This window comes from Pagrus pagrus, assembly GCF_965226575.1.
Source record: "Pagrus pagrus genome assembly, chromosome: 21".
NCBI classification, from domain to species: Eukaryota; Metazoa; Chordata; class Actinopteri; order Spariformes; family Sparidae; genus Pagrus; species Pagrus pagrus.
In genome coordinates, this window is record NC_140208.1 from 6965394 (window position 1) to 6991782 (window position 26389).

Genomic DNA, 26389 nt, shown 5'->3' on the forward strand with positions numbered 1-26389 from the left:
ATCACATCAAGTTGATCCCCGGTGGAATCCAAATTATGAGCCAAGATAGCGGTTGGTTTTGAGCCTGAAATGATTTATAGACAGTATTTCTTAAGTGTTTAAATGCATATTTCATTTCCTGAAAAATCTGTAAACCTATACTTAAATACTTAAAGGAACAGTTCACCCAAAAATCAAAACGTTGTCAGTAAAACAGCATTGCTGTATTCTCCTAAACAGCTGTAGTACGTAAGTATTTGGGGACTTGTTTTAAAACGTAAAAAAACAACCGAAAAACTAGAAGTTGTAGAGCGATACCTCCGCCAAGGCCCATCAGTCTCCTTTAATTCAATCCAGCCTAATCCAGTATCAAATAAAGCTTACATACTTAAAGCCCTCTCCAGTGTATTTTGGCATTTTTATGATATTTCATATTTTTCTGAGTCCTTCCCCGACAATGTTGATGAGCCACATACTGTATTTTTTTCGCCAAATAACTTTTGTGCTCAGAGCAACACAATTTAAGCTCTTAAGTTCGTAAATGAAACAATGACGTATGACTATAGCAGGGAGTCATATGTCATCCTCTAATCTTGGCTTAAATCTGTTATAAGAGTAGCAAAGCTCGTCAAAGAAATAGGGCAGTGCGTAGGGGATTTTTATTTGGATCCTCATCAAATTGTAATCACAGATTTTCTCTATCAAGATCCTAATTCCCTGTGAAACCGACAAAAATGTCAACAAAACCACCCTCTCACACAATTTTAAAGAAAGTTAGAAAAAAGTTCCTGGATCCGTCGGGATCATTCTGGGTCGAGACCCATCCTCCATCAAAGTTTCGTAAAAATCCGTTTTGTAGTTTTTGTGTAATCCTGCTGACAAACCAACAAACAAACAGACAGGCAAAAATGTAATGTTCTTGGTGAAGGTAAAAAAACAGCTCGTCAACGTAATCCAAGTCTCCAGAAGCCCTGAGAACCTAAATTGATCTGAAAAGACAATGTTTAAACCCTTTACATGTGGTTTAGCTCCGGCACCCACTTCCATATCTTCACTACAGCTGCACGCTAACACTTTTATCTGAGCAGCTACGGGGAAGATTTTGCCTCAAAAAGATTTAAATAACATCTTTTTAAATCAGTTTGGGGTCTCCAGGCGTCTGTAGTCTGGGATAATGCCGGTTGAGCTCTATAGAGCCATTTTATTTATCTTTGGTCGTTTCTTACATTTTAAAACAAGTCCTGTCATGAGTAGATAATGACTGAATTTTCATTTTTGGGTGAACTCATCCTTTTAAGATGTTGGTTTGCACAATAGTCCTCTGATTGCAGTGTCCGTCCTTCCTCTTTGCTGCTTTTATGGAGACAAATCCTCCTCAGGGATGTTTCAGCCTATACATCTGGAATAATGTCCAGAGCTGACCCACTTCTCCTCCTCCTCCTCCTCCTCCTCCTCTTCCTCCTCCATCCCCCCTTTTTCTTCCTCGCCCTCCAGCTAGCTCACTTCCTCTGGACTGCCAAAGCAACCGGTGGCGCGTACCAAAACGTGTCTCCCCTTTCAGCATATTTCCTTTCTTTTCACGGAAAGGGAACTAAAGCTGGAGAGGGCGCACAGACTATTGACTCTCACTTGGCTTGGAGGGCCCGGCTGACTGAGTGGCTGTTGGAGGGATGGATGGAGTGAATGAGGAGGAAAGTGTCTTCCTGTCTTTTTTTTTAAAAGCTGGAGCAGCAGAGGTTCAGGCTGCATGTTCCTGCTTGTCACATGAAAGTGTACATACATTCATATGTGTGTGTGTCCTCCTTTCTCCAGTCTGTCATTGCTGTGTGTTTCAAGGTCTCCACACATTGTGAGCATAGCAGAGATCCTCAGAGCTGCCTGCTCATGTCTAACTTTATTGCAGCCTGGAGTGGGCTTCTTTCTCTCTCTCGCTCTCTCTCCCTCTCTCTCCCCCCCCCCTCTCTCTCATGCTCTGGAGTTGAGGGGGTTGACCATTTGCCAGCAGCTGTTGCTCATTTCACAATGGTCCCGCCCATACAGTGCCGAGGCTGGCAGTGAAGTCGCTCCACACTAGATGAGCAGCAGAGAACTTAGAGGAATATGTCTACATTAGAGCCATCATGGAGGAGAGACTGAGAGCGCAGGACACAGAAGGTTTTCGACTGGTGAGAGGACACAGTTTTCTTTGTTTGATGTGTTTGTGTTATATTTGAGGAGCTTTGCTACCGTTAGACGTGAGACACCAGAGAGTCCTCTGACTCTAAAAGGAAGAGATTGAGTCATAATTTGTCACAGTCTGATGCATGTGTTTTGTTGCCCCTCTCATATTCAACGCTGATTCTTCGTCAGCCACGTAAGAGATGATTTACACACTTTTTCTGACATTTCTATGAAGTGGAAATTAAAGCAAAAGCTACAAACTTTAATTTTTGTTTGGAATAACACCAATTTCCTGAGAGTTTTCCTGTTACGACTGTTATCAGAGACATGGCAGCTGACTTTATCACTGGATCACTGCAACACATTCTTTCCATTCCCCATTTAGCCTCAGCCAGGAGTATCTACACAAGCCTGGGAACACTGCATCACTCACATTGTCATCAGCACTGTTATTATTATTTTCCTTATTCACCCAGTTATTAAGCGATTACTATTGAGGATTGCTTGCAGCTCGGGACTTGACTTCAGAGAAGTTTCAGGGGGCAGATTTCAGAGCCCTGGCCTCAGGCTGTGTTTATTACACCACCTACAAAGAGGTGATAAGTGGCGAGGGGTGGTGCTCAGTGTGTATGCTAATGTTTTCAACTTCTGCTGAGACCGTCAGAGCCTCTCAATGTTCAGTTCACCAGAGCAGGCAGTCCGGGGGGAATAAGAAGAAGTTTCCTGCTGCCTGACTTCCTGCATTTGTTGTCGCATGTCAATTGCAGCTGACCTCAGGTTTTTTTTGTTTTTTTTTGTCAGCTTCTCCTCAAAGTGCGGTTCTACGAATCATTGTGTGTCGTTACAGCAGTTTCTCTTTCTTATCTTCCAAGAACAGCAAGAGCAGAACAAAAAGCGGGAAGGAAAAATAAATACAATCCGGAAGTTAAAGGATGTGAAGCTTGTGACTCTGCACAGCACTTTGTGTTCAGGGACAGGTTTCATTAAAAAGGGATTATTTGGGACGCTGTTGACACTGAAAGATAAAGTTTCCCCTTCTTTGCCTTTGCCCTCGTTCCAACTCTCTCCCTTTTTGTCTCCCTCCTGCCATAGTTGTGCTGAGAGAAGCCCAGTGTGGAGCCCAGATCCTGTTGTGGGCTAATTAAATCCCCACCATCACCGCCTCCCCTCCTCTGGTCGACCAGAAAAAGACAGTAAACTGTCCTGTGGAGGACGGCATCCTCGCCCGCCTCCTCGGCCTCCGTCGTCTGCCTCCTCATGTCCCTTCAGGTGGAGCGGAGGGCAGGGCGAGCTCACACGGCCGGCCGCTTGCACACACCTTGACGGGTATGGCGCTCCAGAGGAGGCTGGTGTTCGGTGGGTTGACCGTCTGCTCCCTGCTGTGTTTCTACATGCTGTGTGTGTTCCTGGAGAGGCCTCTGTCCTGGTCCATAGAGCCCCTGAAACACTTCCATGGCTTCACACAGGAAGAGAGCAGGTGAGCGAAGCGAACTATAACTATGAGGTTAAAAGAGTGTTTCTAAGCTTTAATAAGAGGGTGTTCACATTAAATTATGGGATCTGTGTCAAACTTTTAGCCATTATTTAATACATATTCACTTTAAATGTTAGATAAAGCAGCAGGACAGAGATCTAAAACACACAACAAAGCAACCAGGGTCAACTAATAATATTATTCACCTGCTAAAGACCAAACAATAAGCAGGAAGTGAAGCTGGCTGCAGTGCAGGCCTGAGAGAGCACCAGCAGGGAGGATCGGCAGCGTCTGCAAAGGATCTGACACCAAATATACAAGTTGGATCTACAGACTGTATAACATATGGACAGCTTTCTGGGTCTGAAAAGTGAAGCCAGTTCTACATTCTCTCTAATGGCCAGCAGGGGACGGCTCCACTGGTTTCAAATAAGTCCAATTGTATGTAAGCTTATGAGAAATCGACCCTACGTCTCACTTGATTAATTACTTCAGTAAACAGCTCTCTAATGAGTTCATGGTCTCAATCGCTAGCGTTAGGTCTTCTTCAACACAGCATGATGTTCCCTGAGTAAATGATGGTCCCATTTAGAGTAAAACAGAAGAGAAAGCAGGGTATGCTTGACCTTGTGATTACTACAATGGTGGTTCACTTGGGTTCTCAGTGAGATCCAACCAGGATATCCTCCTCAGCTCCACCCTCTCAGTTCTGAGACGTGAAGGAAAAACAGGCTTCAAAATCAGTAGTTCACAAGCCACAGGGTGACTGGGTTTACACTTGATTAACACACGAGACACTGGATCCTGCTCTTCCTCTGCCTCTGACTGAACTGTCGATAGCTGAGTTGCATTTTGGGTAGTGTAGGCGTGGTGTCCAGATAAGGAAGAAAAACGTGGCGAATAGAAAAGACGGTATCTCTAGTCCTGCTGCAGTGATTGTGATCCTTTTTTACAAAGTGCAGTTCGAAACCTGAGGAGGAATGTTTGTGTGTCTTCTCATAACTAAACCTGATATTGTCTTTCCTTCGACCCCTCTCTGCGTCACAGTGTTTGCACATGTCTTTCAAACTCCAGTCCTACAGTCTGTAACGCAATCTTTCTGTTACACATTTATAGTCTCCAAACCTGCTTAGATAACCCTGATGACATCACAGCGTCGTCAGGGTTATTTTCTCACACCTGACAAAGCTCCTCCAGAAACATAGAAGACAGACGTTTTCACAGGCAGAGAGAAACTGACTAACTGACAAACGAGCATGATGTCCATTAAATGCTGGTTTAGTTGCGATGAACAACAGACCATGAATAGCGTGATGTATCTTTATTTGTGGACACTTAAAGTTGATCTTGATCTGGCTAGTGAACTTTGTTTTAGTGCCATTTATACACATAAGTTGCATGTAATCAGCTAACAGATTGGGTGATTTTGTTGAACTAAAGTTATTAAATTCCTTTGTAATGTGATGTCCTCACAACAATAAGCCAGAAGCGAGATAAAGCTCGGTAGAAAGGTGAACTTAAAATGTTATAAGTCAGTTGTTCTGCTGCGGTCTGGAAATACAGATGTATCTGCTGCCGTACCACCAGACTACAGAGCAGCTTCTTTCTATAGGATGTGAGACTCTGATGGTCTCGTTTGCTTATGTAGGTCATATGGAGGCATCAGTATTACCTAACAATGCCGTTTAATAACCAGTTGAAAGTTTTTTGTAGTATGTTAAATGGTTTTGAGAAAAATCCCTGTTTCCTGGTTGGCATCGGAGCCTCTTTGCCTAATTTAGGGACTGTTTATAAAAAAGGTTCACACTTCCTCTGTTAATCTGATGTGAATGAAAACAACTCAGGATCAGACTCACAGCCCTTGAAAACATGATTTCACATCTTCAGTTTTTCACTTTTAAAAAAATTATTGAGAAAATAGTTCAGTGTCACAACAAAACATGTTTCACAGTCAGAGCGCTTGACTTCTCTGTACATTTTAATTTAATCCAGCACAGAGCTGAGCTCAGATTCAGCAGTGAAACGGGAGACGGAGTTGAAGGGTTAAACTCTTATGAAAAGTTTTCTTTTTTTTCTGTAACCAGCACTTACTCCCCCTCCAGTTGTATCATTGTGGTTTTAACAAAGGAGCCACACAGCGCTTTGGCTGCACTAATGAAAAAAAGCTCCCGGAGTTATTTCACTGGAGGTGGTCTCTTACACGCGTATGTGAAACGTAAGCTTTGTCGTAACGGGCAGCTCTCCAGGTTTAAAAGCTTGCAGGTCCAGATAAGATGCATTAAGTCGGGAGGGGGGGCGGAAAACACGCCTGTTTCTCAAAGGTCTGTTTCAGACACTAAATGTTACGTTGAGCATGTGGAGCTCGCAGGTCTTTCATTTAAAAAAGCTGTTCTTTAATCTGAACGCCGGGTAAAAATAACCACTTCCCTGCTGTGGCTCCTCTTTTCTCCTCATGTTTTTTAATGAACAGTGGAGCCTTTAAAATGAAACAGAATAAAATGAAATTCAAATTTTCTAATTAAATGGGCCACCTGGTTGAGATACAGCATTGTCAAAGAACTTTGTAAATATTGAAATAAATATACATTATATACGGGACATTAAGTAGGTCTATGTCAATATTAAATATATTTGAAATAGTCAAGGAACTAAAGAACACAGTGAGATCTTTGTAATATGTAATTTCATTTTGGAAAGAAATACCAAACAGTAAAAAACAAGAGTCATATTTCATCAGAATAATTAGAGAGAAAATCTTTAATTTTGCCCACATCCCTCAAAACAAAACCCATGTGATACTTTATTCATGAAGTTAATAATTATACTCATTTATTTACAAGATAAGACGAAATAAAAGAAACAGACTTGGGCAGGAGGACAACATGTGCATATGGTTAGTGATCGTCTCTACAGCCCTCCAAAGATGACATATAAAATACGAACAGGCCGTTTCTTTCACTCACTTCCTGTCCTCTCTGCAGGTGAACCTGTGGTCTCTGTTCAACATTAATAAGTTCCAGTTACACTTTAATCCAGATGACTTATTACATTTGTGTCTCCTTAGCGGGCTTTACGATGATTAACTGCAGCTGTGAGTGACATCGGCAGCATCTGGTCTGAGACAATCAGGGAAAGGAAACATCATAGTTAACCACCTCCCCCCCGCAGATGGGCGAGGTTTTTAATGCGTTTAGTGAGTCATAATTCAACTTATTATTCTACGTAAACTTCAGATCATCCAATTTTCTCATTTATGAGTTGTTGTGTGAAAAGTTATGAAATTGATGAACATGTTGGTTCAAAATTGCAAAACGTATTTCATCACTCACTCCTTGTGGTGTTTTGCCACAGACAGATTCAGTCATATCAACAGTTTATTCAGAAACTTATAAAACCTTAATATGTGGTGAAACCATGTTTAGTAGATTATCCAGCAGGCCACTGTTTCTATGACGAGTGTCCCACCCCTCAACAAAACACAAACAATAATACCCTGTACATTAAATAAATGCATATGTAAACTAGTAAACAACAACAAAAAAACAAACAAGAGATAAGAGATGAGAAACGAAAATTCCCTCCAATACTCATTTTAAAGGATTAGTTCACCCAAAAATGTAAATACCTCCCACCCTCGCTGCTTGGTCGAGCTCGTGCACCCACGCTTTTAGCGTAGCAGCTACAGTGAAGATTTTAAAAGGGTGTATCTCTATTTGCATTCTTTATGCTAAGCTAACTGACTGCTGGCTACAAAGTTAGTGGACAGACAATCTTCTCATCTCAGGGCTCTTCAAGAAAACAGAAAGGCAATTGAACTATTTCTTTAAGAGACTGTCCCTCACCTCATGAGTTACTTGTTGAAAGTGAGAGAGAAAAGGTTTCGGCTGATTTATTTTCAGCAGTTGACTTGCCGGGCTCACCGCCAAAATCTTGTTCTGTCTTCCGCAGCGGCCTACGAGACTCCGAGGAGCCTTTTGACAGAAAGAGTAACAGTGACCAGCGTACCCGTCCGCCCCCTGCCTCCAACCTTCACCCCGAGCTCACAGCTCTGCATGAACACACACGTGCCACACAGACTCCGACTTTAAAGACTCAAACATCCACGGTCGCTGAGCACAGACCAGCAGAGAAAGACCTCCTGGATGCCTCAAAGTCCAGTCCGAGGGCTGATGGCGTGGACAAAACCAGGACCAGCACCAAAGGCCCCACGCTGAAGCCTCAGCAGCCCACACAGGCAGCCGGGCCAACAGAGCCTCCCTTCATTGGAGACACTTACATGAGTGAAGACATCCCACCACAAACAGTGAGTTCCATCTGAGCAGAGTCTCACTTGCACTTTGAAAAAATAAAGTCCTTGTAGTATAACGTTTATGTGAATACATACAGCACGTTTCAATTCATTCTGAAGTCATATTCTTTCATTTGAACAAAAGGAGAAGTCCTGATCAAAGCTCAGTTTATTATGTTGCTGCTGCTCAGTGGGTTGAATTGCTTTCTGTTTCGATACTGCTGTGTTTCACTATAGCGTCTGATTTCCTGTCTAAGCCCTCATGTTATGAGTTATGCAACGTGATCATCACTTCTCTTTTTTCGAGGGCAGCTGCAAACTTAGCATCTGCAGTTCAGGTTCTCCCATGGCCTATTTAGCCAAATTTGATACTTAAGTAAATAGGGAGGATTTCAAAACCAGAGCCAGAGTCTGGGGATCCTTCCTCAGAGCAATTTGAGTTTCAGAGACTGTTTTCCGCATTCTGGTGACTTTTAAAGAATGAATATATATATATATATATATATATATATATATATACATATATATATGTATATACATATACATGTCAGTTGGATGTGAAGGCCTCCACAGTCAATTTATCACTAATACATTATACACAATGTCCAGTTAAACTTTAAAAATAAAGCTGCTGACACACAGCTCACATATCATGACATATTATGACTACAGTCAGGGCCACTTTTAGTCAAGGAAACTTTATTTCCATTGCAGTAACATATATTTGGGGGTATGGCTCTATTCTGGGACCTCCTTGCCCTTCCATGTGCATTTGTTGAAAGGCTAAGGCAGGGAGACCCCCAACAGGGTACAGAACAGAGCAGGCATCAATGACAACAGAAATTACATTGATTAGTCAGACGCAGCATGAAAAGGAGGAGCTGGGATGTAGGCGGGTTGCAAAGCGGCTTGCAGAGGAAGCAGCAAGAGTAGGCAGGCTGAAACAAGGCGCCCTGTGCGACATTAGCCAATTGGATGCATAGAAGGGAATCAGCTGATGAACCTGCTGATGGATTGTGAGCTGAGCTTGACTTTGTGGCCTGCCTGAACCAACGCTATGCTCAATTTTTAGACTGTTATTAACGTTGTTGCTTGGTTGGGTTTAGGCGAAAAAAGCTTGCAAAAAAGCATGGTTAGGAAAACAAACATACTTAAAGTTATAGTAAGACATACATTCATGTTTCATACGTTTCATAACCAGTGTCATGTAACATATGTGACGTCAATCACGTAGCATGTGAGATCATGTTAACTTTACTTCGATACATGAAGTAAAAAAAAAACAACTCTGGATTCTTAGTCCACCTCTCACTCACTCACTGAGAAGGACAAGGAGCAACAGCACTGTACTGTACTACTTTCTGTACAGTGCCAGACACACGTCGTGATAACTTAAAGGGGAAAAGGTGTGAAAATGTGTCAACAAATTGTGAGAAATTCAGGAGAATTGTGACAGCGGGAGGAAACTGAGAGAGGGTAATGAAAAACATGATTCTCCTGGGAAAATTGGGAGGGTTGGCAAGCATGGTTCTCCTTACACGCTCACACCCTTACACTCAATCCCTGCATTTAGAGAAGGTTACTGGCTCACAAATATTCTCAAGTAAAGTCACGTTAGAAGAATAGGACCATGAAAAGTACTCATTCCTTCAGAAAAATCGTTTTACATGTGTGTGTTACATGTATGTATGTGGTGTATCATATCATATCTGTGGGTTACACACTTCTGGTTCTCATCAGGCTGCAGATGTTGTCACAGGGCGGCTGCCACAGTTGTACTGGGTGGGTCTGTCTTTAGGAAATGTTTCACAGAAAACAGTCATGTCTCCTTCAGCTTGGCTCCGTTCCTCCACTCTCCCCATTCTCTGAATGTATCATCGACACTGAGTCTCTTTTATTGAGCTGTCAGAAGGTCCGCTGAGAGGAATATAGAGGGAGGATGAGAAATTGCACGAGATAAAATGAAAACATGAGTGGAATCTGCCTCAAGGTCTTTGGATGTCTCGTAGGAAAGTTGAATTAAGCGATCCATATGGTGACTCACATTCTTTCTCCTGCCTCGCTGTCACTGCACTTTTATACGACCCGGCTTTTAAAGTGAAGACTGTCAAACTGCAGTTTAACCTCTGAGTAGTTACATTAGAAGAGCGTGCACACAGACCGAATCGATAATTGATTCCACGGAGGTTCCACAGGGGCAGATAACACAATTAACGAGCTAAAGTTGCTAATTGGCTATTGGGACAAAACGTAACTGCACGATGCTAATAAGTCCTCAAGAGTGGAGATAAGACTTTCTGGATGTGGTTGGATAACAACGTGGCTGTGTCGTCTGCTTCCAACAGGACTGCTCAGACAGTATCCGAAGTCGGGTCACGAAAACTGAATTTGGTGGGAAATTTCTGCAACACATTCCAGTCCTGCAGTGGGCCCAACACGTCACTCCTGAACAGCACCAGCGTCTGAGCCGCTACCCGGGAGCACACGGCTGGGGAGGCATCGATTACAAGAGTGAGTTTTGAGTTTTGAGTTTTCTTGTTCCAACACGTTTTTTTCCCCCTTATTTTTCATTTTATATATTTAATTATTTATTATTTTAACATATTTTTTGTTTTTGATTTATTTTCTTTTTTTTCTTTCTTATTTGGTTGTTTTTCATGACATGTTTTTAATGATTATTTCCATTGGGATACTTTTGTTTAGGATATTGATTGTCTGAGATGATCGAGGCTTTGGCCCATGAGAAATCTTCTGCACTTGTCATTATAATGAAGACAACCCAGTCATCAGAATTAATGTTAGCTAAGAACGTGTCTGCAAAACCACAGATACGTTAAAACTCAATGTTCCTTTACGTTGCGACTTCACGTTTGCTTAGGTTGAATTTTCTATTTCTGTTGTCACCATGCTGTGCTTATGCTTTATTTAGGTTTATGCACAAAAACCACTTGGTTGGGGTCAGGAAACCACTATGGTTTGGCTTACAATACCTGTTTTGGTTGCCATGATCACATATGGAGATGGTCCGACTTCCTGTTTTTGGGCGCCATGAAAACCACTGGAAATGACAGGTCTCCCTTAAAAACCACCTGATTTTGTTGTGTAGTTTGTGGTTAATGGAAGCAACATCAGGCACTTGGTTAGGGTTCGGAAAAGATCATGTTCAGGCTAAAAATTTCTGGGTTTGTAACAACAAACACGACTGGAAAATTTCCTGATGGGGACAGTGGTTTCAAGCTTGAACAGTGGTCTCTGACGTGGCAGCCTTCTCGTCAAACTGTTAAACCATCACCATCTCCTCCATACCCAAGGGTCAGCTCGTATAAATATATCTGGCGATCTGTTATCTAGTTTTTATAGCATCACTGTTTGAGTAAGCCGAGCAAAAGCGTTTCCCTGTTAAAACATCACACACCAATCGTTTTTATGTAAATGAAATTCAAAGTACAATCATATAAGAATTGTTGTGTAGACACAGGGTCATTTAAATGTGATGCTGTACACTTTGTCTACAGATTTGTGCTCTAAATATAACCGGACAGAAGATACAAAGTATTTTGGATAATTTGATTGAGGACATGTGGGCTTCATCAGTTAAGATGCTTATCGTGTTGAGAAGAGCAGCTTCCTGTCTGTGCACCCACATGCTGCCTCTGGGTTTTTTCTTCCTTTCAGACCAATCAGAAGTAACTGAATCTGTGGGCGGATGCAATTACAAAGGCACAGGAAGAAAACAAGTGCTTCAGCACCTAAATCTCTTTCTCACGATTCAAGGATTTCTGTAAAAGACCTTTAAAGACCGTGTTAAATAAGTCTCATCCAGATTAATTCTGTTTGTTCTGTGTCAACAGCGTTGGTGGAAACTCTTTCTGTCCTCAACTCTTCTGCTAACTGGCAGATGTTGGACGACTGGAAGGACCGCAGCAATAAATCAGAGTGTACCCACTGTGCTGTGGTGGGGAACGGCGGGATACTGAAGGATTCAAAGAAAGGGGAGGAGATCGACGGTCATCACTATGTTTTCAGGTAGATACTGGGTCATCCTATGAAAAGAGCTCCCTTTGTAGAGCAAACTTCTGCCCTGACAATCAAATCCATATTGTTGTTTGTTGGTTTCTAAAGCCACAAGTTTGCTAGTCGAACATGTAAAACATGCGTACAGCGTAATATTTTTTTCTCTTTCTTATTCAGCAAACAGAATATTGGACCAATATCTTTTAAATATAGTGTTAAATCCCCAAATTTTGAAAGAGATCGCCAAAGTCTTTAAAGAACTTGTCATTTGGGGCACATGAGAGTTTACATATTCAGTTGGTTTTGGTCGTAAAACAGCTCCTCATGCTGGTTCTGGTCTGGTTTTTTGTCCGACTAAATGGTTCCTCAGCCAGACTGACAGTTTCTATCATTATGTTTGAGTGTTCTCATCTGTGTTTTTGGACTCTTGTGACCTTCAGGACCAACGGGGCGATCATTAAGGGTTTTGAGCAGGACGTGGGCTCTCGGACCACACACTACACGTTCTCCACCAACACACTGATGAACTCCATGAGGAGCTACGCAGGTGCTGGGTACAGAGGACCCCCTCTGTCTAAGGTGAGGACAAAAACAACATGAAATGCTAAGATCATGACATCAAAGAATCAGGCCTGAGTCACACTCTGCCGCTCTCCAACAGGAAACGCGATACGTTTTTCTGCCAGATCACGACCGTGATTACCTGCTGATGAAGGCTGCAGCGACACACACTCCGGTAGAAAGAGGGCCGGAGCGGGCCAAAGAGTAAGCAACACCAACAGACTGTTCCCACATTTCTATCTAATGACATGGAGGCTAGATATGGTGAAGATAAACATTGTTACAACTTGTACAGGTTCACATTATTGGACACCTCAAGAGGATTGTGTCATTGCAGAGTTTGTTGTGCGAGGGGTTAAAGATACTTTGCATTGACAACACAACTCTTGATCCATTCAATTTTGGGTTGTAGCTGGACCTGAATGCATTAATAGTAGAAAACAATCATATCATAAAATATGTCAGAAATAATTTAACACTGTCCCCTGACTGAAGGGAAGTGATGACATTTACTACATTTCCAATGTGTACACACTTTTTATATGACCATGTTTCGCCACTCCTGCTCCAGCTCGCACTGTTTAAAGAGTGATACGTGACTTGTCGTCCGCAGCACAGCTGGTGGAGACAGGCGCTTTCGCACACTATGTGATCAAACAGAGCAGCTTTCTTGTGTGAGGCAGAAGATCGGCGGTTAATGCTGATAAACACTGTTTTATCTTTAACACTTCATATTCACAAGTTCTCAAGTGTTGCAACCCCTGTGGCTATCTAGAGGAAACGTCACTGTTATCAGTGTCAAGCATCACATTTAAGTGACCCTCAGTGTCAACACAACAATTCTAATATGAATGTACTTTGAATTTCATTTACATAAAAACAAATGGTGGGTGTGTGAGGTTTTAACAGGGAAACATTTCCATTCAGATTCCATTTATTGTCATCGTAAAGCATGTGGGAATTGTATTACCTGATACTTTCTTTCACTCCTTATGAACTTGTTGTTTTTGACGTAATTCCATATTTTCTCTACAGTCCATCCAAGTACTTTGGGGAGGACGTGTCAGCAGAGAAGTTGAAGATGTACCACCCAGACTTCATCCGTTACCTCAGAAACAGGTGAGGGAATTATCTGCGGAGCGGGCGAAGGGAATGAAAGCACGGCTCACATTTCAAATAGTTGGAAATGAGATTAAAAGAGAAGCAGAGGCTGAAAGCAGAGTGTGCTGCTGTGGGACGTTCCCACACAGTGACAGAGGACAAAAGGGGGGCTGTAAGGTCCAATTAATTCAACCCTCTGTGTCCCTGAAACCACCGATACGAGATGTTTGATCTTTTTGTTTCAGATTCCTTCGATCTCACACTCTGAAAACAAAATACAAGGACATATACCGTCCGTCCACGGGAGCTGTGATGCTGTTGGCTGCGCTGCACACCTGTGACAAGGTAAACAATTACTGTGCTACATGTTACCGTCAGTCGTTTTGTAACTATGAGACAAGGCCACACTTGCCGGATAGCGTGAGAATGTTCTGATTCTGAGCAGTTGGCCTTGAAAATGCACGTATGCCTGACATCAGTGTGGCCCTGACTGGGTGCTGCTAGTGACTCACTGTGCTGTAAGAAATGTCAACCTGTTCTTTGCAGAGCCAAATTCATGATTTATATTAGATTACCCTCACATTCCCGCAGATTTGCTGCATGTCATTGCTGTCAAAACCTGTTTTTCAACCTGTCTGAGTTGGAAAAGAAAATAAGCTGAAAAAGATTCAGGCTGAGGGGTTCAAGTCAAAACACGAAGTAAAGAGGCCGATAAAATCTCTCCTCAGATGACAGAATTTGATTTATATGTTGAGTTTTGTGTTTCCTTGTGCTAATGAAGGTGAGCGCGTACGGCTTCATGACCCCGGACTATAAGAACTACTCTGACCACTACTACGACAACAGCTACCACCCGGTGGGCTTCTTCGCCAATCACGACCTGCGTATGGAAATGACTCTGTGGCAGCAGCTGCACCAGGCGGGCCTCATACGACTCTACATGCACGAGTGAATTCACGTCAACCAGAAATGACATCATCATGTCTGCACACGAAGGGAACGTGGTAACAGGGAAAAATGACGACCTGGTCTCAAAATGACTCACGAACGGAGCAAGACAGTGCCAGGCGTTTCCTTTCCAAGGATCCTTTTTTTCAAATGACAGTTGCTGTGATGGTTCAGTATGGAGATCTAGTTTTATTTATCAGTTTTTTAAATTTCTTTTAAAATAACATTTCACTCCCCCAGAAAGCATGTTTTTGGTGATTTGTGAGTCAGAATACATCCAGACACTTCGGTTAAAACCAGGCTAAATTTCGTTAAAAGATTTTGGTTGGTCAGTCGGCAGTTAACTTTGATTCAGACTGAAATATTTTGACAAATATTGGACTTTTTGTGATCTCCTGATTTTTCATCAGGACCGAATATCGGAACCAAAAACCTTTCCCCTCAGCCTCTGCTAAATCGCCAATGAGCAAATGTTTGCATGCTAATACGCTAACCTAAGATGGTGAATACAGTAAATATTTCGCCAGTGTGTCAGCACTGTCAATGCAAGCATATTAGCTAGCCACTGTTAGCATTTAACTGACAATATTGATGAACAATCAAGTATGAAAAACAGTGAACATATGTGAATTTTGATTCTTATTCAGTGACGATATCTCCCGCTTGGAGAAAAAAAAAACTACAAACAACAACAAACCAACGCAGAGCTGATATAGCTAGAAGTTGCAAACTAAAATTCAATATTAACACAAGTAATTAACTTAACAAACCGCCCTAGATTAGCAACAGTAGCTAAAGAAGCTATAGTAGGTTATTTGAATTATGTGACTGCAAGAATAGCAGTTGTAATAACAATTGTTCCTCCCATCCTGCTGACACTGTGTGAATTCAGCATCAGCTAAAAGTACCACAGTGCATTAATACGACTGAGGGCAGACGTTGTTTGATCTGTCCATCGTTTGAGACAAGCAACAGATAGGAAGGCTCTAAAAAACATGTCTGCTGTTAGGACATCGGCCTACCTCTATAAGATTTGTATTGTCTTTTATTTACCACATCCAGTGAATTTTTATGGCTACTGAGAATCATTAACAAACTTGACCTTTAATCTCTATTCAGCCTCACGGAGCTGTTGGCACGGCAGGTGTCAACAAAGTTACATACAACAACATTTCAAGGACTGCACGGCTGCTATCAACTAAAATATAGAAACATTTTTGCCCAGCTTACTTGTTTTTGACCTGCAAATCGCCAAAACCATGTTTGCTGGGATGACTTCAGAGCGTATCATACAATCAGTCTCTGAGTTTCCTGTTAGCGTGATACAGCATGTTCGCAAGGGACAAGACTGCAATTGAGTTGGCCACTTGCTTTAAATATCCTGTCTCCCCGCCCTAAATAGACAGCCAGAGCACTGCTGGCAGTGGCCACGGTCTATTTTGACATTTACCCAGATTATGTTCACTCTTTGAGTCTGTCTGTGTATTTATATTTTACTGTTGAAGGTGGTAACAAAAAGCCCATGGAGCTCATTGGAGCAGGTATTTGATTTTAGTTTAAGAAACTTAACTTATTTTTTTTATTTGTTCTTATTTTTTTTAAGCAAACAAGTGTACTTTTGTTTTTTACAAGGTGCCACACTGTGATAATAAGGAAACTGTGTGGACTCTACTGGACTTTTAGTGCCTTTAAATGTGAATCAGTAACTCGGATGAAGCATTGTGACTGAGGTGGGAATTTCTGAGTTTGACTCAGGATGTTTCCACAGCAACACAAACGAGGAAGTCAGAGGCCTTTTTCACCTCTGTCTGGGTTTCAGGACGTTCACAGAGGACTCGTCTCTTACACCTGCTCACTCAGCCGCCTGAGCTGTGACCATGAAGGGTCAAAGGTCACCAGCATTTATTGTGGCCACTCATCTCAAACTGAACTGAGGCATCACATCCTCATTGACACAGATGCACTGACATAAACAGATAAGATACATTGTATTGTACTGACATCATTGATAAGATACTGTAGATATGAGGGAAGAGAAACCAAAGACTAAATACGAATCAGGGAATATGTATATTTAAAATTGTTTTTTTATAATATTGAATCAATACATATTCATACGAGCTGATCCTGACATCTTAAATACTGGATCATATTTTTACACAAAGGGGACTCCTTTCATAGTGCAATTTCTGACTGATTCTGGCCTTTTTCAAATCTGTATAAAAAGGAAACTGTGATTTAATCTGAGTGTGTTTTGTGATTCTTTCTTGGTTGGTCACCAAAATGTACAGGTCCCATAGTTTTGTATAGTTTCCCAGAAAGTAACTAATATGTGATTGTACATTCTTAGGAAGACTCCTGGAAAGTATTATGTTATTTGGTAAAAAAAAATTGCACACTTCCTAATAGATGATTATTTGTTTCAGTTTCAATGGAGCAGACCCTGCTCCTTCACTCAAAAATGAAAATTCAGTCATTATCTACTCCCAATTCTGGAGCTTCACATCAGAACAGTGTTGCAGCATTCTCCTAAAGAGCTGACATAGCTGAGCCACAAGATCCCAAAATTGAGATCAGCAGCTTCTTATAAACTCAATGCAACGAACCAAACTCAAAAATGTGTCTCAATACTGGGTCTTTATTCTCCCTATCTTTAGTGCCATTGCATAACTTTTTCCAGGAAACCTGCAAGGAAGCATCCAATAGGAAACAGGAACACAGACTGTGCAAAAGGTGAAGACTGTAATTCCAGAGTTGATGTTTGTGTGCTGTTAAAGCAGGGTGCTGCCTTAGTGAGAATATATAGTCAGAGGAAAGCTGTGTGCAGTTTCTAACACTATAATTTTAGCAGACAAACACACTGAGATCAGGGGTTAAGCATTAGTTTTGGACACAAGGCACTCAGCCAATAAAGAATACATCTTTTAAAAACTTGTATTTGCCGAAAATCATATTATTTTGCTTCATTTTTTCCATTTAGCAAACTGTACTGATGACAAGAGTCCTCAGAAATAGGAAGAGCATTCTTTAGGGAGGGTTTATCTGGTATGCAGGGCCTCTCCGTCTTCCTCACCTCCTTTCTTTCACGTTCCCTCTCTGTAGTGACACTCTGGAGCACAGATTGACCACATGACCTCTTCAGTTCCTTCTCCATTTTCCCCTTGTCTGAGAAGTCTGCGAGACAGGGAAGGAGACCTATATAGAGCCAGATGTGCATGTGGTATGATCGGGGTGGGGGCTGCATTACCGAAGCCATGAGTCAGGATTTGCCTTGTTGCCAAAATGTCTGGCAGCAGGACGTTACAATTACATACTGCAGTTGGCAGAGTGTAGCCACCAGCCTGAGAGACAAGGCCCTTTTCAGACTGGAATATTAACAAATGCATGAGTAAATAGTCACAGATTATCAGTTTGATTATCAGTGAGGAATGAACAAACTGCTGCAGAAATTTCCGACGAAAGCAGGTTCAAAACAAAGGGTTTCTAGCGGATGATTCTGAGGGAGTGGACACGATTTAAACTTACTCATGAGCTTGATTCAAATGTTTTTGTTCCAAAATGAGGAGCTTAAAGCTGCTGTAAGCAATGTCGTTGTTTTAGCAAACTTCCTGTCCGTTGTCTCCTCCCTCCTCTGTACATCACCACTCTTTCACGACTCCTTTCTTTTTTTTCATCGTTTGGTCTTGTCGATAACCAAGCATTAACATAATAACAGGAGAACTGTCCTGTTCCCTGAGCAGACAGTTTATGCAGTGGATTGGATAAAGTTGGCAGAGATACCAGAAAATACAAGGAGAGACATGGGTTACTGAACGCACAGAGCTATCTGACACTTATTTTAATTAGAAATGAACACTTACAGCAGCTTTAAAACATGTATCTGTTTTTAACCATGTTAACTTCCACCTACTGCGACGTCACACACATAGTCTCTATCAAAGGTATTCAAGTTATCTGGGGAAAGTTTCTGTTTTGTTTTCATATCGCAATATAATTGCACAAAGCCAAAATAACATCTGTTTTTTTCCAATATAGTGCAGCCCTGCTCTTATTCCTGCGTGACAACATGTTGTACAAAACAGCTGCAGCTTGTCTTTAGATTAAGATTATAGTGCATTTGCATCTTGTTAAACTCATCCTCTGTTATCAGAGTTTAACATGGTAAACAGAACCAAACATGGCAAAGAAAGCAGCGTTCATGACTGCTCCTCTATTCATATTAATTACACTAGCTATCTAAAACCTAGGCGGTGACCCGCTGCAGTTAGTTACATGAAGTGTTATGAAGTGCTGACCCTTAGTGGTGATAACAGGTCAGTGCACCAGAGAGGGGGAAATCTAAGAAAAGGGTCCTCACCTATCAAAGTCCCTCCCCTGCCAGTGGACCACCATGGGACCTTATTTCAGAAAAAAATATGTATAATGGCGAGACACAAATACATTTTTGATCCCGTTACAGTTATGCCCTGAATGCCCTGAATCTCTTATATAAGCTAGCTCACTAAACTGGCTCTCCTTTTGCATTATCACAGCAGTCAGTGTGGCCAGACTTGTTGCTGTTAGTGACATATATTGAGTGAGATGAAGTATAGGTTACTGGTGGCATTGATTTATTTTCGTAATTTTGCTTTTTGACAAACTCCCAATCAAACTGGCTAACTTTTATAGGCCAGCCCTGTGTCACTGTCCTATCCAGAATTTCTTCAAAAATGTAAGATACCAGTCACCTTTAATAGTATCCTATTTTTGTGCAATTCCCAGAGGTCTTAAAATATTTGTTATCTCACAGAAAGTAAAATTATTAGTGCTAAACAAACTTGTATTGGAGATATGATATCTGGAATAAACCGTGCACTAACCAACATATAAGGAATGCTTTGGACTGCGATTCTCCTCCTGCAGTAAATGTGCTTTGGTTTTCTATCATGGATGATTTACAAGGGATTGTTGTATTCTAAATAAATATTATATTTATAACAAAATGACAGAAGTGTGCTATAAGAGCTTGCATCAAATTTACCTTGTTAAAAAACATTCTGATAATTTTTTTAAATGTTTTAATTTGAATTTGAATTTTTTAAGTCAGAGAAGGAAATTATTAATCATGTGTTTTTCACGGTGAACATCCAAACTTATTCTGGACTGATGTGAAAGACATGGCATTAAATTGAAAGATTTGTACTAATGTAATTTAATGTATTTGATGCAATGTTATATTTTGTGTTCAGTGGGTTGAACAGTCATATCGACTATATAATTCAGCCCCATAACATTTCAATTTTTAGGAAAAAATATCATGGAAAAAGGGATTCAAACAAAACTAACTCTGACTTTCTTAACTTGCAAAATTATCTTTTAAATTTTGAAAAAAAATTTCAAAGTTTTTCTAAAATAAGGTCCCGGAAGTAGCGTGTCTTCGTCTCGTCTGTACCTCAATTCTCGCGAGACGGTGCGAGAGCCAAAATGGCGTCCCCGTGCTGCTAAACACTAGCCAAACAACTTCTCTCATCGGAGAAACAAGCGTTTTGCGTTTGTCATTATCTGCTGTTTTCATTGTTTTCACTCTGAACCGGACTACAGTCGGACTGGAAACGACCGGGACCATCTGGAACCAAAACATCGACGTGTTTTAACAGAATCTGCAGCATGAAGCAGGACAACACAGTCGGTACGAGCACGGGCAAAGACAGCTCCACTTCGCCCTCCAGCTCAGCTACACCACCATCCCCATCTCACCCACCGTGTGATGCAGAGGTTGGCGACATACTTAACTCAATGGAGAATAAACTCTCCGGACTTGAAGCTGGACTCACTGTCATTGAAGTGCTGCGCGGGGAGTTTAAGGCGCTGCGCCAAAGCCTGGAGCAGAGTCAGGCACGGATAGACACCCTGACCGAGGAAAATAAAACTCTGCAAGACTCTGTCAGCAACCTCACCACCCAGCTAACATCTGTCACCGCCGAGAACAAGCGTATGAAGGAAACCATACAGGACTTGCGAGCACGGAGCATGAATGACAGTGTGGTCTCCACCACAGGCCGGACTGCGAGTAACACCGAGCCTGCCCGTCCCCTTACTGTCAGATGTTCTGAGACTCAGTCAGGATCATCTGAACCAGGTAAGAAGTCCATGAACATGCAACAGTAATATAAGATCTTCCTGCTTTCTTCACTACAGAGTTGGTCCAGAATATGTAAAGCTAGTCAGCTATTGGCAATGTCGGGGAGTTTAATATAAGTTTATCAGTCATATCTCTCTCACTTTCATAAAGGATAGTCTGGTGTATCCTGTGCTACCAGAGATAATAAAGGATTATCTCTAGATTTCCCAGTTGTTGTGTTGTTGAGGTCATTTGCGGTCTTTGATTGCCCTCAATTGGTATTTCAGCTCTACTGCAGAAAAGTCTATGGGTAGAAAGGAGAATATGATAAAACACGGTGAATCTCTTGTGGTGTCTGAGGCTCAGGAGTAGAGTGTGTTGTCCGCTAATCCCAAGGTTGGGGGTTCAATCCTTCTCCTGTAAGAAAGCGGCAACAACTTTCAACAATCACCCTGCAATTTTGTCAGGAATTGCACAATTTTGTAACCGTGGTGCTGAAAGAGGACATGGTTACTGTTACTTTTCTCATTCATACCTGTCATACATAATGGAAAATTTTCCCTATTCAAATGAAAAAAAATCTTCTCTTAAACTCCCACAATTTTCATACTGTCAACATACATCACAATGGTGAAAACAATTGTTAACAATCATGTTTCATCATTTTTATTTATTTGTTTGGAAGACGTTTTGGGTCACTGAAAAATTATGCCATCCTGCGGTTAGGAGTCGACCGGTAATCGGCCTGGAAGATTATCACTCCGATATCCATCATTTTGCCCATTATTGTTATTAATGTCCCACTCACAACACTACCTGATTGGTATGATGTCTCTTGAAAAATAATGAAGGCTTTGTGCCACTGGCAGGCACAGAGGAGCGTCATTTGGGAGAGAATCTTCAGGGAGCTAGACGAGCTGTGTTTCGAAGGTAAGGCAGCAGGTTTCTCTGAAGTTTTAAACATCGCAAGCCTCTGCACTGAAGGTCCAAAAACAGTTCAGTCCGCTGACATGTATCTCTTATGACAAGCTTGTCCAGTTTCCCAGTTACACAGCTGAAAATGCCTGCATCTATTTTAATTAGGCATATGCTTAAAGGCAGTCCAATTAAGCTCTGTGGTCGTGTTTGTGTTGAAATTCTAAGTTTTAAAACCAAGGTTATTATTTGTACTGTAAAGGCATATCGGTTTCAGATATCAGTTATCAGTCTCCTTGATTACTATTAATCAGTATTGGCCCTGAAAAAACACATCGGTCGGCCTCCAAAAAACGATGCAGTTCATAGTTAAATATCAAAAACCTGTTGTTAAAAAGGGTGCAAATTTTAAAGCAAATTGTGGTTAAAAACATTTGTAAAGACCCATTTACTGTTCACCGCTTGTTAGTGATGAGGTGCATACCCACTATAGTTGACTTTCGGAAGGGGATTTCCGAGAAAATAGCTGGCAACATTTCTGTGTGTGTTTTTAGTGTTCCCTGGAAGTGTCCAGCAACTGTTGGTGATTAACGAAGAGACTCCCATTGAGTGAAACCCTGCCTTGGACCAGGAGGACCCAGAGCCCCTACACATAAAGGAGGAACAGAAAGAACTCAAGACCAGTCAGGAGGGAGAACAACTTAATGGACTGGAGGAGGCTGAAATTACCAGGTTCCCATTCTCTGATCTCACTGTGAAGAGTGAAGATGATGAAGGGAAACCTCAGACTTAATAGCTTCATCAAAGTCAAACCGAGGACAACAGAGAGGCAGAGCCTCCTGCCAGCAGCGCATCAACACAAATAAAAACAGAAGCTGATGGAGAGGACTGTGGAGGGTCTGAACTTGCCAGGAACCGAGATCAAGATAATCATCCACAAGATGATGAAGAGAAACCTCAGACTTCACGGCTTCATTGGACCCAAAGTGAGGAACACTGTCTCCACTCTGTCCTGAGCGTGATGAAGTCTTTCACTGCAAGGGGTCTCTTCAGCGGCACATGATGTGTACTTTAGGCCTCCAGCTCTCCACAGATTAGAGATTAAACATTGGGTTGTGATGTTTGTGGGACAACGTTTAGCTTTAAATGTAATCTTGAGAGAAGCCATTTGGCTGTGGTGATCATAGGAAAAGACCAAGAAAAGTCTTAACAGATACATGCAAGTCCATACAGGAGAGAAACCCTATGGTTGTAATGTTTGTAGCAAAAGATTTTTTAAGACAGGAATATGTCAACAGACACGAGAGTCCACACAGGAGAGAAACCATTTGGTTGTGATGTTTGTGGGAATAGTCTGGAGACACATGTAAAGGTCCATCTATAATAGAAACTTTCCAGTTGCAAGGTTTGTTGTGAAAAAATGGATTGCCTAAGTGTGTTGGTCAGTAGCTTATGTTCTGTTACTAAATGATGCATTTTGTTTTTGTCTTTATCGTGCGTTTACTTTAAGGTATTTATAAAGTTATTTATAAACTGTCTTTAGTTGCTGACTGTGTTTGTGTGTCTCTTTGTCATCCAAGTTGTAGGATTTCTAAAAGTACCAAATCATTGACATCAGGACATGATGATTTTTTTCTTACACACTCCACTCATAAAAGGTCCACTAAGTTCTTTAGATTTATGGGGAATCCCGGGAATTAGCCTTGAATGAGCATGAGAAGTGTTTACCAGGCGTATAATGGCAGTTATTCATATGAATAAAAGTTGCTGACTGGGTGCCTATTTTGATTGTCATTCCTCATTGTATGATCCTTAACACATAGTGTTTTTTAAAAGTTCTTAAGTTTATACATTTTTTTTCTTAAACCATACATTTTGTTTTATTTTCATTGAGTACCAGCTTGAGATTGATGTGAGCTTTCTGGAGACAGCGCTTCTGTGTGTCACTAAAAACGATGCAATTGGTCATTAAATTTGAAAGACTGGTTGAGAGTAAAGGGTTTGATTTTAAACTAAATTGCTATAAAAGAAAATGCCACAAGACATAATGCCATCAGTACTCGTATACCGTCATTGAGTGTGTGCCATCACTATAGCTATGCATTTTCTTGTCATGTATCCTAACATTTCTGAAGGGAACTCCATCTTGCACATTATTGATTAGCGAGTTGAAATATTGTTATTAATTTCCGAAAATCCAGAAAATTGCTGACAACATTTCTTATGTGTTTTTCAGATCTCCATGGTGGTGTCCAGCAGCTGTTGGTGATTAAAGAAGAGGTTTCCCCTGAGTGGAGCCCCAGTCTGGACCAGAAGGACCCAGATCCCCTACACATAAAAGAGGAACAGGAAGGACTCTGGACTAGTCAGGAGGAAGAGCATCTGAATGAACTGGAGGAGACTGATATCACCAAGTTCCGATTCACTGCGGTCACTGTGAAGAGTGAAGATGATGAAGAGAAACCTTTTTCACAGTTTCATCAAAGACAAACTGAGGAAAGCACACAGGCAGAGCCTCCAGCCAGCACCTCAACAGCACAGATAAAAACAGAAACTGATGGAGAGGACTGTGAAGCACCTGAACCCGTTAGAAACCAAGATCCAGATAATCTTCCACAATCAGATACTGATGAAAAGGCTTCAGACTGTTCTGAGACTGAAGTCAGTTATGATTGGCAAGAACCTTTATCAGAATCTGAACCCAAAACAGACAGTGATAGGGAGGGAACAAGGGCACCTGAGTCCAGAGTTAATGCCCCGAAATATAAGACAGTCCCTGTGTGTGATGTTGTATGTAATGCTGAAAAAAAAAACTTTAGTTGCTTTGATTGTGGTAAAGGATTTCATGACAAGGGGTCTCTTCAGAGACACATGATGTGTCATTTAGGGAAAAGGTCCTCCAGCTATTTGGTTAAAAAGAAATGTAGAGCGGAGAAAAAGGTAGTTTTACAGATGAGACTAAACACAGGAGAGAAAACGTTTGACTGTCGCGAATGTGGGATAACATTTAGCTTTAAACGTAGTCTCGAGAGTCACATGCTGGTCCACGCAGGAGATAAACCATTTGGTTGTGATGTTTGTGGTAAAAGATTTACAAAACAGGGAAGTCTCAAGGCACACACAAGACTCCACACAGGAGAGAAACCATTTGTTTGTGAAGTTTGTACTAATTCATTTACAGATAAAAAATATCTCGAGGCACACATGAAGATCCACACGGGAGAGAAACCATTTAGTTGTGATGTTTGTGGGAAGACATTTAGCCAAAAGAGAAATCTCAAGTCACACATGCGAGTGCATACAGGAGAAAGACCATTTGGCTGTGGCGTTTGTGGGAGAAAATTTACAGAACAGGGGATTCTGAAGACACACATGAGAGTCCACACAGGAGAGAAACCGTTTGGCTGTGATGAATGTGGAAAAAGATTTATACAACAGGGAATTCTGAAGAGACACATGATAGTCCACGCAGGAGAAAAACCATTTGGTTGTGATATTTGTGGTAAAAGATTTACACAGCAGGGAAATGTGAAGACACACATGAGAGTCCACACAGGAGAGAAACCATTTGGATGTAGAATTTGTGGAAAGAAATATGCAGAACAAAGAAGTCTGAACACTCACATGAAAGTCCACTCAGGTTAGAAACTGTGCAATTGCAAGGTTTGTTGAAAAATAACTGGATTATAGTTAATCCATAGAGTTTTTTAATGAGGTTTCTGTGTGGACACCCTGCAGTGGCACACCTGTGGCTGCATGTTTAATTCAAATTCTACAGCTGGAGACCCGCTTCAGTTACTGCAACATTAACTATGTAAACTTTATGGCAGAGAAACCTAACGGCCACAAGGGGGAGACACAAGTTCCATATTCCTGCTGTAAAGGTCGTAATGATGACATTTTTGTGTGGACAAACCATGTTTTAAAAATAATACTACGTCTCCAGAGCTTAAAGAAAGGTGCGGAATAAAAGTATTTATTTTCCTCTAAAACATTATTACGATATTGTATTCATAATTTTAAAATGTTTGGGTAGAAATGATTGTTTTGCTTATGTCACTGTACGAATCCTGACAGTTGGTTCCAGCTTCTTACAAGGTTTGTCATGTGGTGGTTTTGCCAGTGATAAGATCAGATCGTAAAATGATTGAGATCTACAGGATGCGCCCAGCATACTGTACTGCCAAATGTTAGCTAGGTAGCATCAGCAACTTTAGAAATGTTAACGTTAGCTAGCTAGTGTTAGCAATGATAACATTAGTTATTTTTGGCAAAATGTTAGCATAAGCAATGTAATTGTTAGCTAATATTTGCAATGATAATATAAGTTATGTTACATCAAACCGGCAATCACTTGAGGGGGCAGATGATTCAAACAATAGCAGTGTTGTGGCATGAATGCAATAGTAGAAGGCGAGATGGACTGCCACATTTATCGGCTGAATGTTATCAATAACAACTTTAAATGTGATGGTAAGTAATGCATCAGTTTCATTGTATGTTGTTGGTTTTTTTTTTTGTCTTTCTGTTGTATTTGTATGTAACAGAACTGTTATTTTGTTGCTTAATTTGTCTTTGTGTGTCTTTACCACAAAATTGTTTATGAAGGTCCTTTCTCAATAAAACTGTACAAGTACAGACAAAGTTAAAGGAAGTTGGACAACTGTTTTCTTAAAGATTCACTTACAAAAGGTCTAATCAGTTTTCTTGACGAGTGAGGTGTCCCAGGAATTAGCCATGGATTGAGCATGACAACTGGATACCAGCCTCAAAGTGGCAGCCATTCATTTGAATAAAAATGTCTCACTGAATACGTTTTAATTCTCACATAAATATACGAAAGAAGACA

The 26389-nt window shown here is 41.2% G+C and overlaps 2 protein-coding genes across 5 annotated transcripts; both read left to right on the forward strand.

Moving 5' to 3' along the window:
* The first annotated feature begins 2018 nt into the window (after positions 1-2018).
* On the forward strand, positions 2019-16767 carry st6galnac (ST6 (alpha-N-acetyl-neuraminyl-2,3-beta-galactosyl-1,3)-N-acetylgalactosaminide alpha-2,6-sialyltransferase). The gene is made up of 10 exons (XM_084341709.1): positions 2019-2144; positions 3232-3616; positions 7562-7916; positions 10247-10412; positions 11753-11927; positions 12356-12494; positions 12577-12680; positions 13512-13595; positions 13823-13922; positions 14359-16767. The coding sequence occupies exons 2-10, from the start codon at positions 3468-3470 to the stop codon at positions 14527-14529; spliced, it is 1443 nt and encodes a 480-aa protein (XP_084197835.1). The 5' UTR covers positions 2019-2144; positions 3232-3467; the 3' UTR covers positions 14530-16767.
* Positions 16768-20001: 3234 nt separating this feature from the next.
* On the forward strand, positions 20002-26184 carry LOC311250480 (uncharacterized protein). 4 transcript variants are annotated; one of them, XM_084342183.1, is made up of 3 exons: positions 20002-20643; positions 21495-21555; positions 22095-23519. In XM_084342183.1, exons 1-3 carry the CDS (start codon positions 20172-20174, stop codon positions 22129-22131), a joined length of 570 nt encoding a protein of 189 aa, XP_084198309.1. In that variant the 5' UTR covers positions 20002-20171; the 3' UTR covers positions 22132-23519. The 4 variants fall into 4 exon arrangements, with proteins under 4 accessions (XP_084198309.1, XP_084198307.1, XP_084198310.1 ...); XM_084342182.1 differs by lacking the exon at positions 22095-23519 and adding an exon at positions 23777-26184 and having other exon boundaries at positions 20425-20643; XM_084342181.1 differs by lacking the exons at positions 21495-21555; positions 22095-23519 and adding an exon at positions 23777-26184.
* The last annotated feature ends 205 nt before the right edge of the window (positions 26185-26389 follow it).

What these genes read in the sequence shown, in the direction of transcription:
- st6galnac (XM_084341709.1), top strand. Translation starts at nt 3,468, where the DNA reads ATGGCGCTCCAGAGGAGGCTGGTGTTCGGTGGGTTGACCGTCTGCTCC. An exon ending in AAGACATCCCACCACAAACA is followed by an intron (nt 7,917 to 10,246) that starts GTGAGTTCCATC and finishes TGCTTCCAACAG; the next exon opens with GACTGCTCAGACAGTATCCG. An exon ending in GGGAGGCATCGATTACAAGA is followed by an intron (nt 10,413 to 11,752) that starts GTGAGTTTTGAG and finishes CTGTGTCAACAG; the next exon opens with CGTTGGTGGAAACTCTTTCT.
- LOC311250480 (XM_084342181.1), top strand. Translation starts at nt 20,172, where the DNA reads ATGAAGCAGGACAACACAGTCGGTACGAGCACGGGCAAAGACAGCTCC. An exon ending in GTCAGGATCATCTGAACCAG is followed by an intron (nt 20,644 to 23,776) that starts GTAAGAAGTCCA and finishes TGTGTTTTTCAG; the next exon opens with ATCTCCATGGTGGTGTCCAG.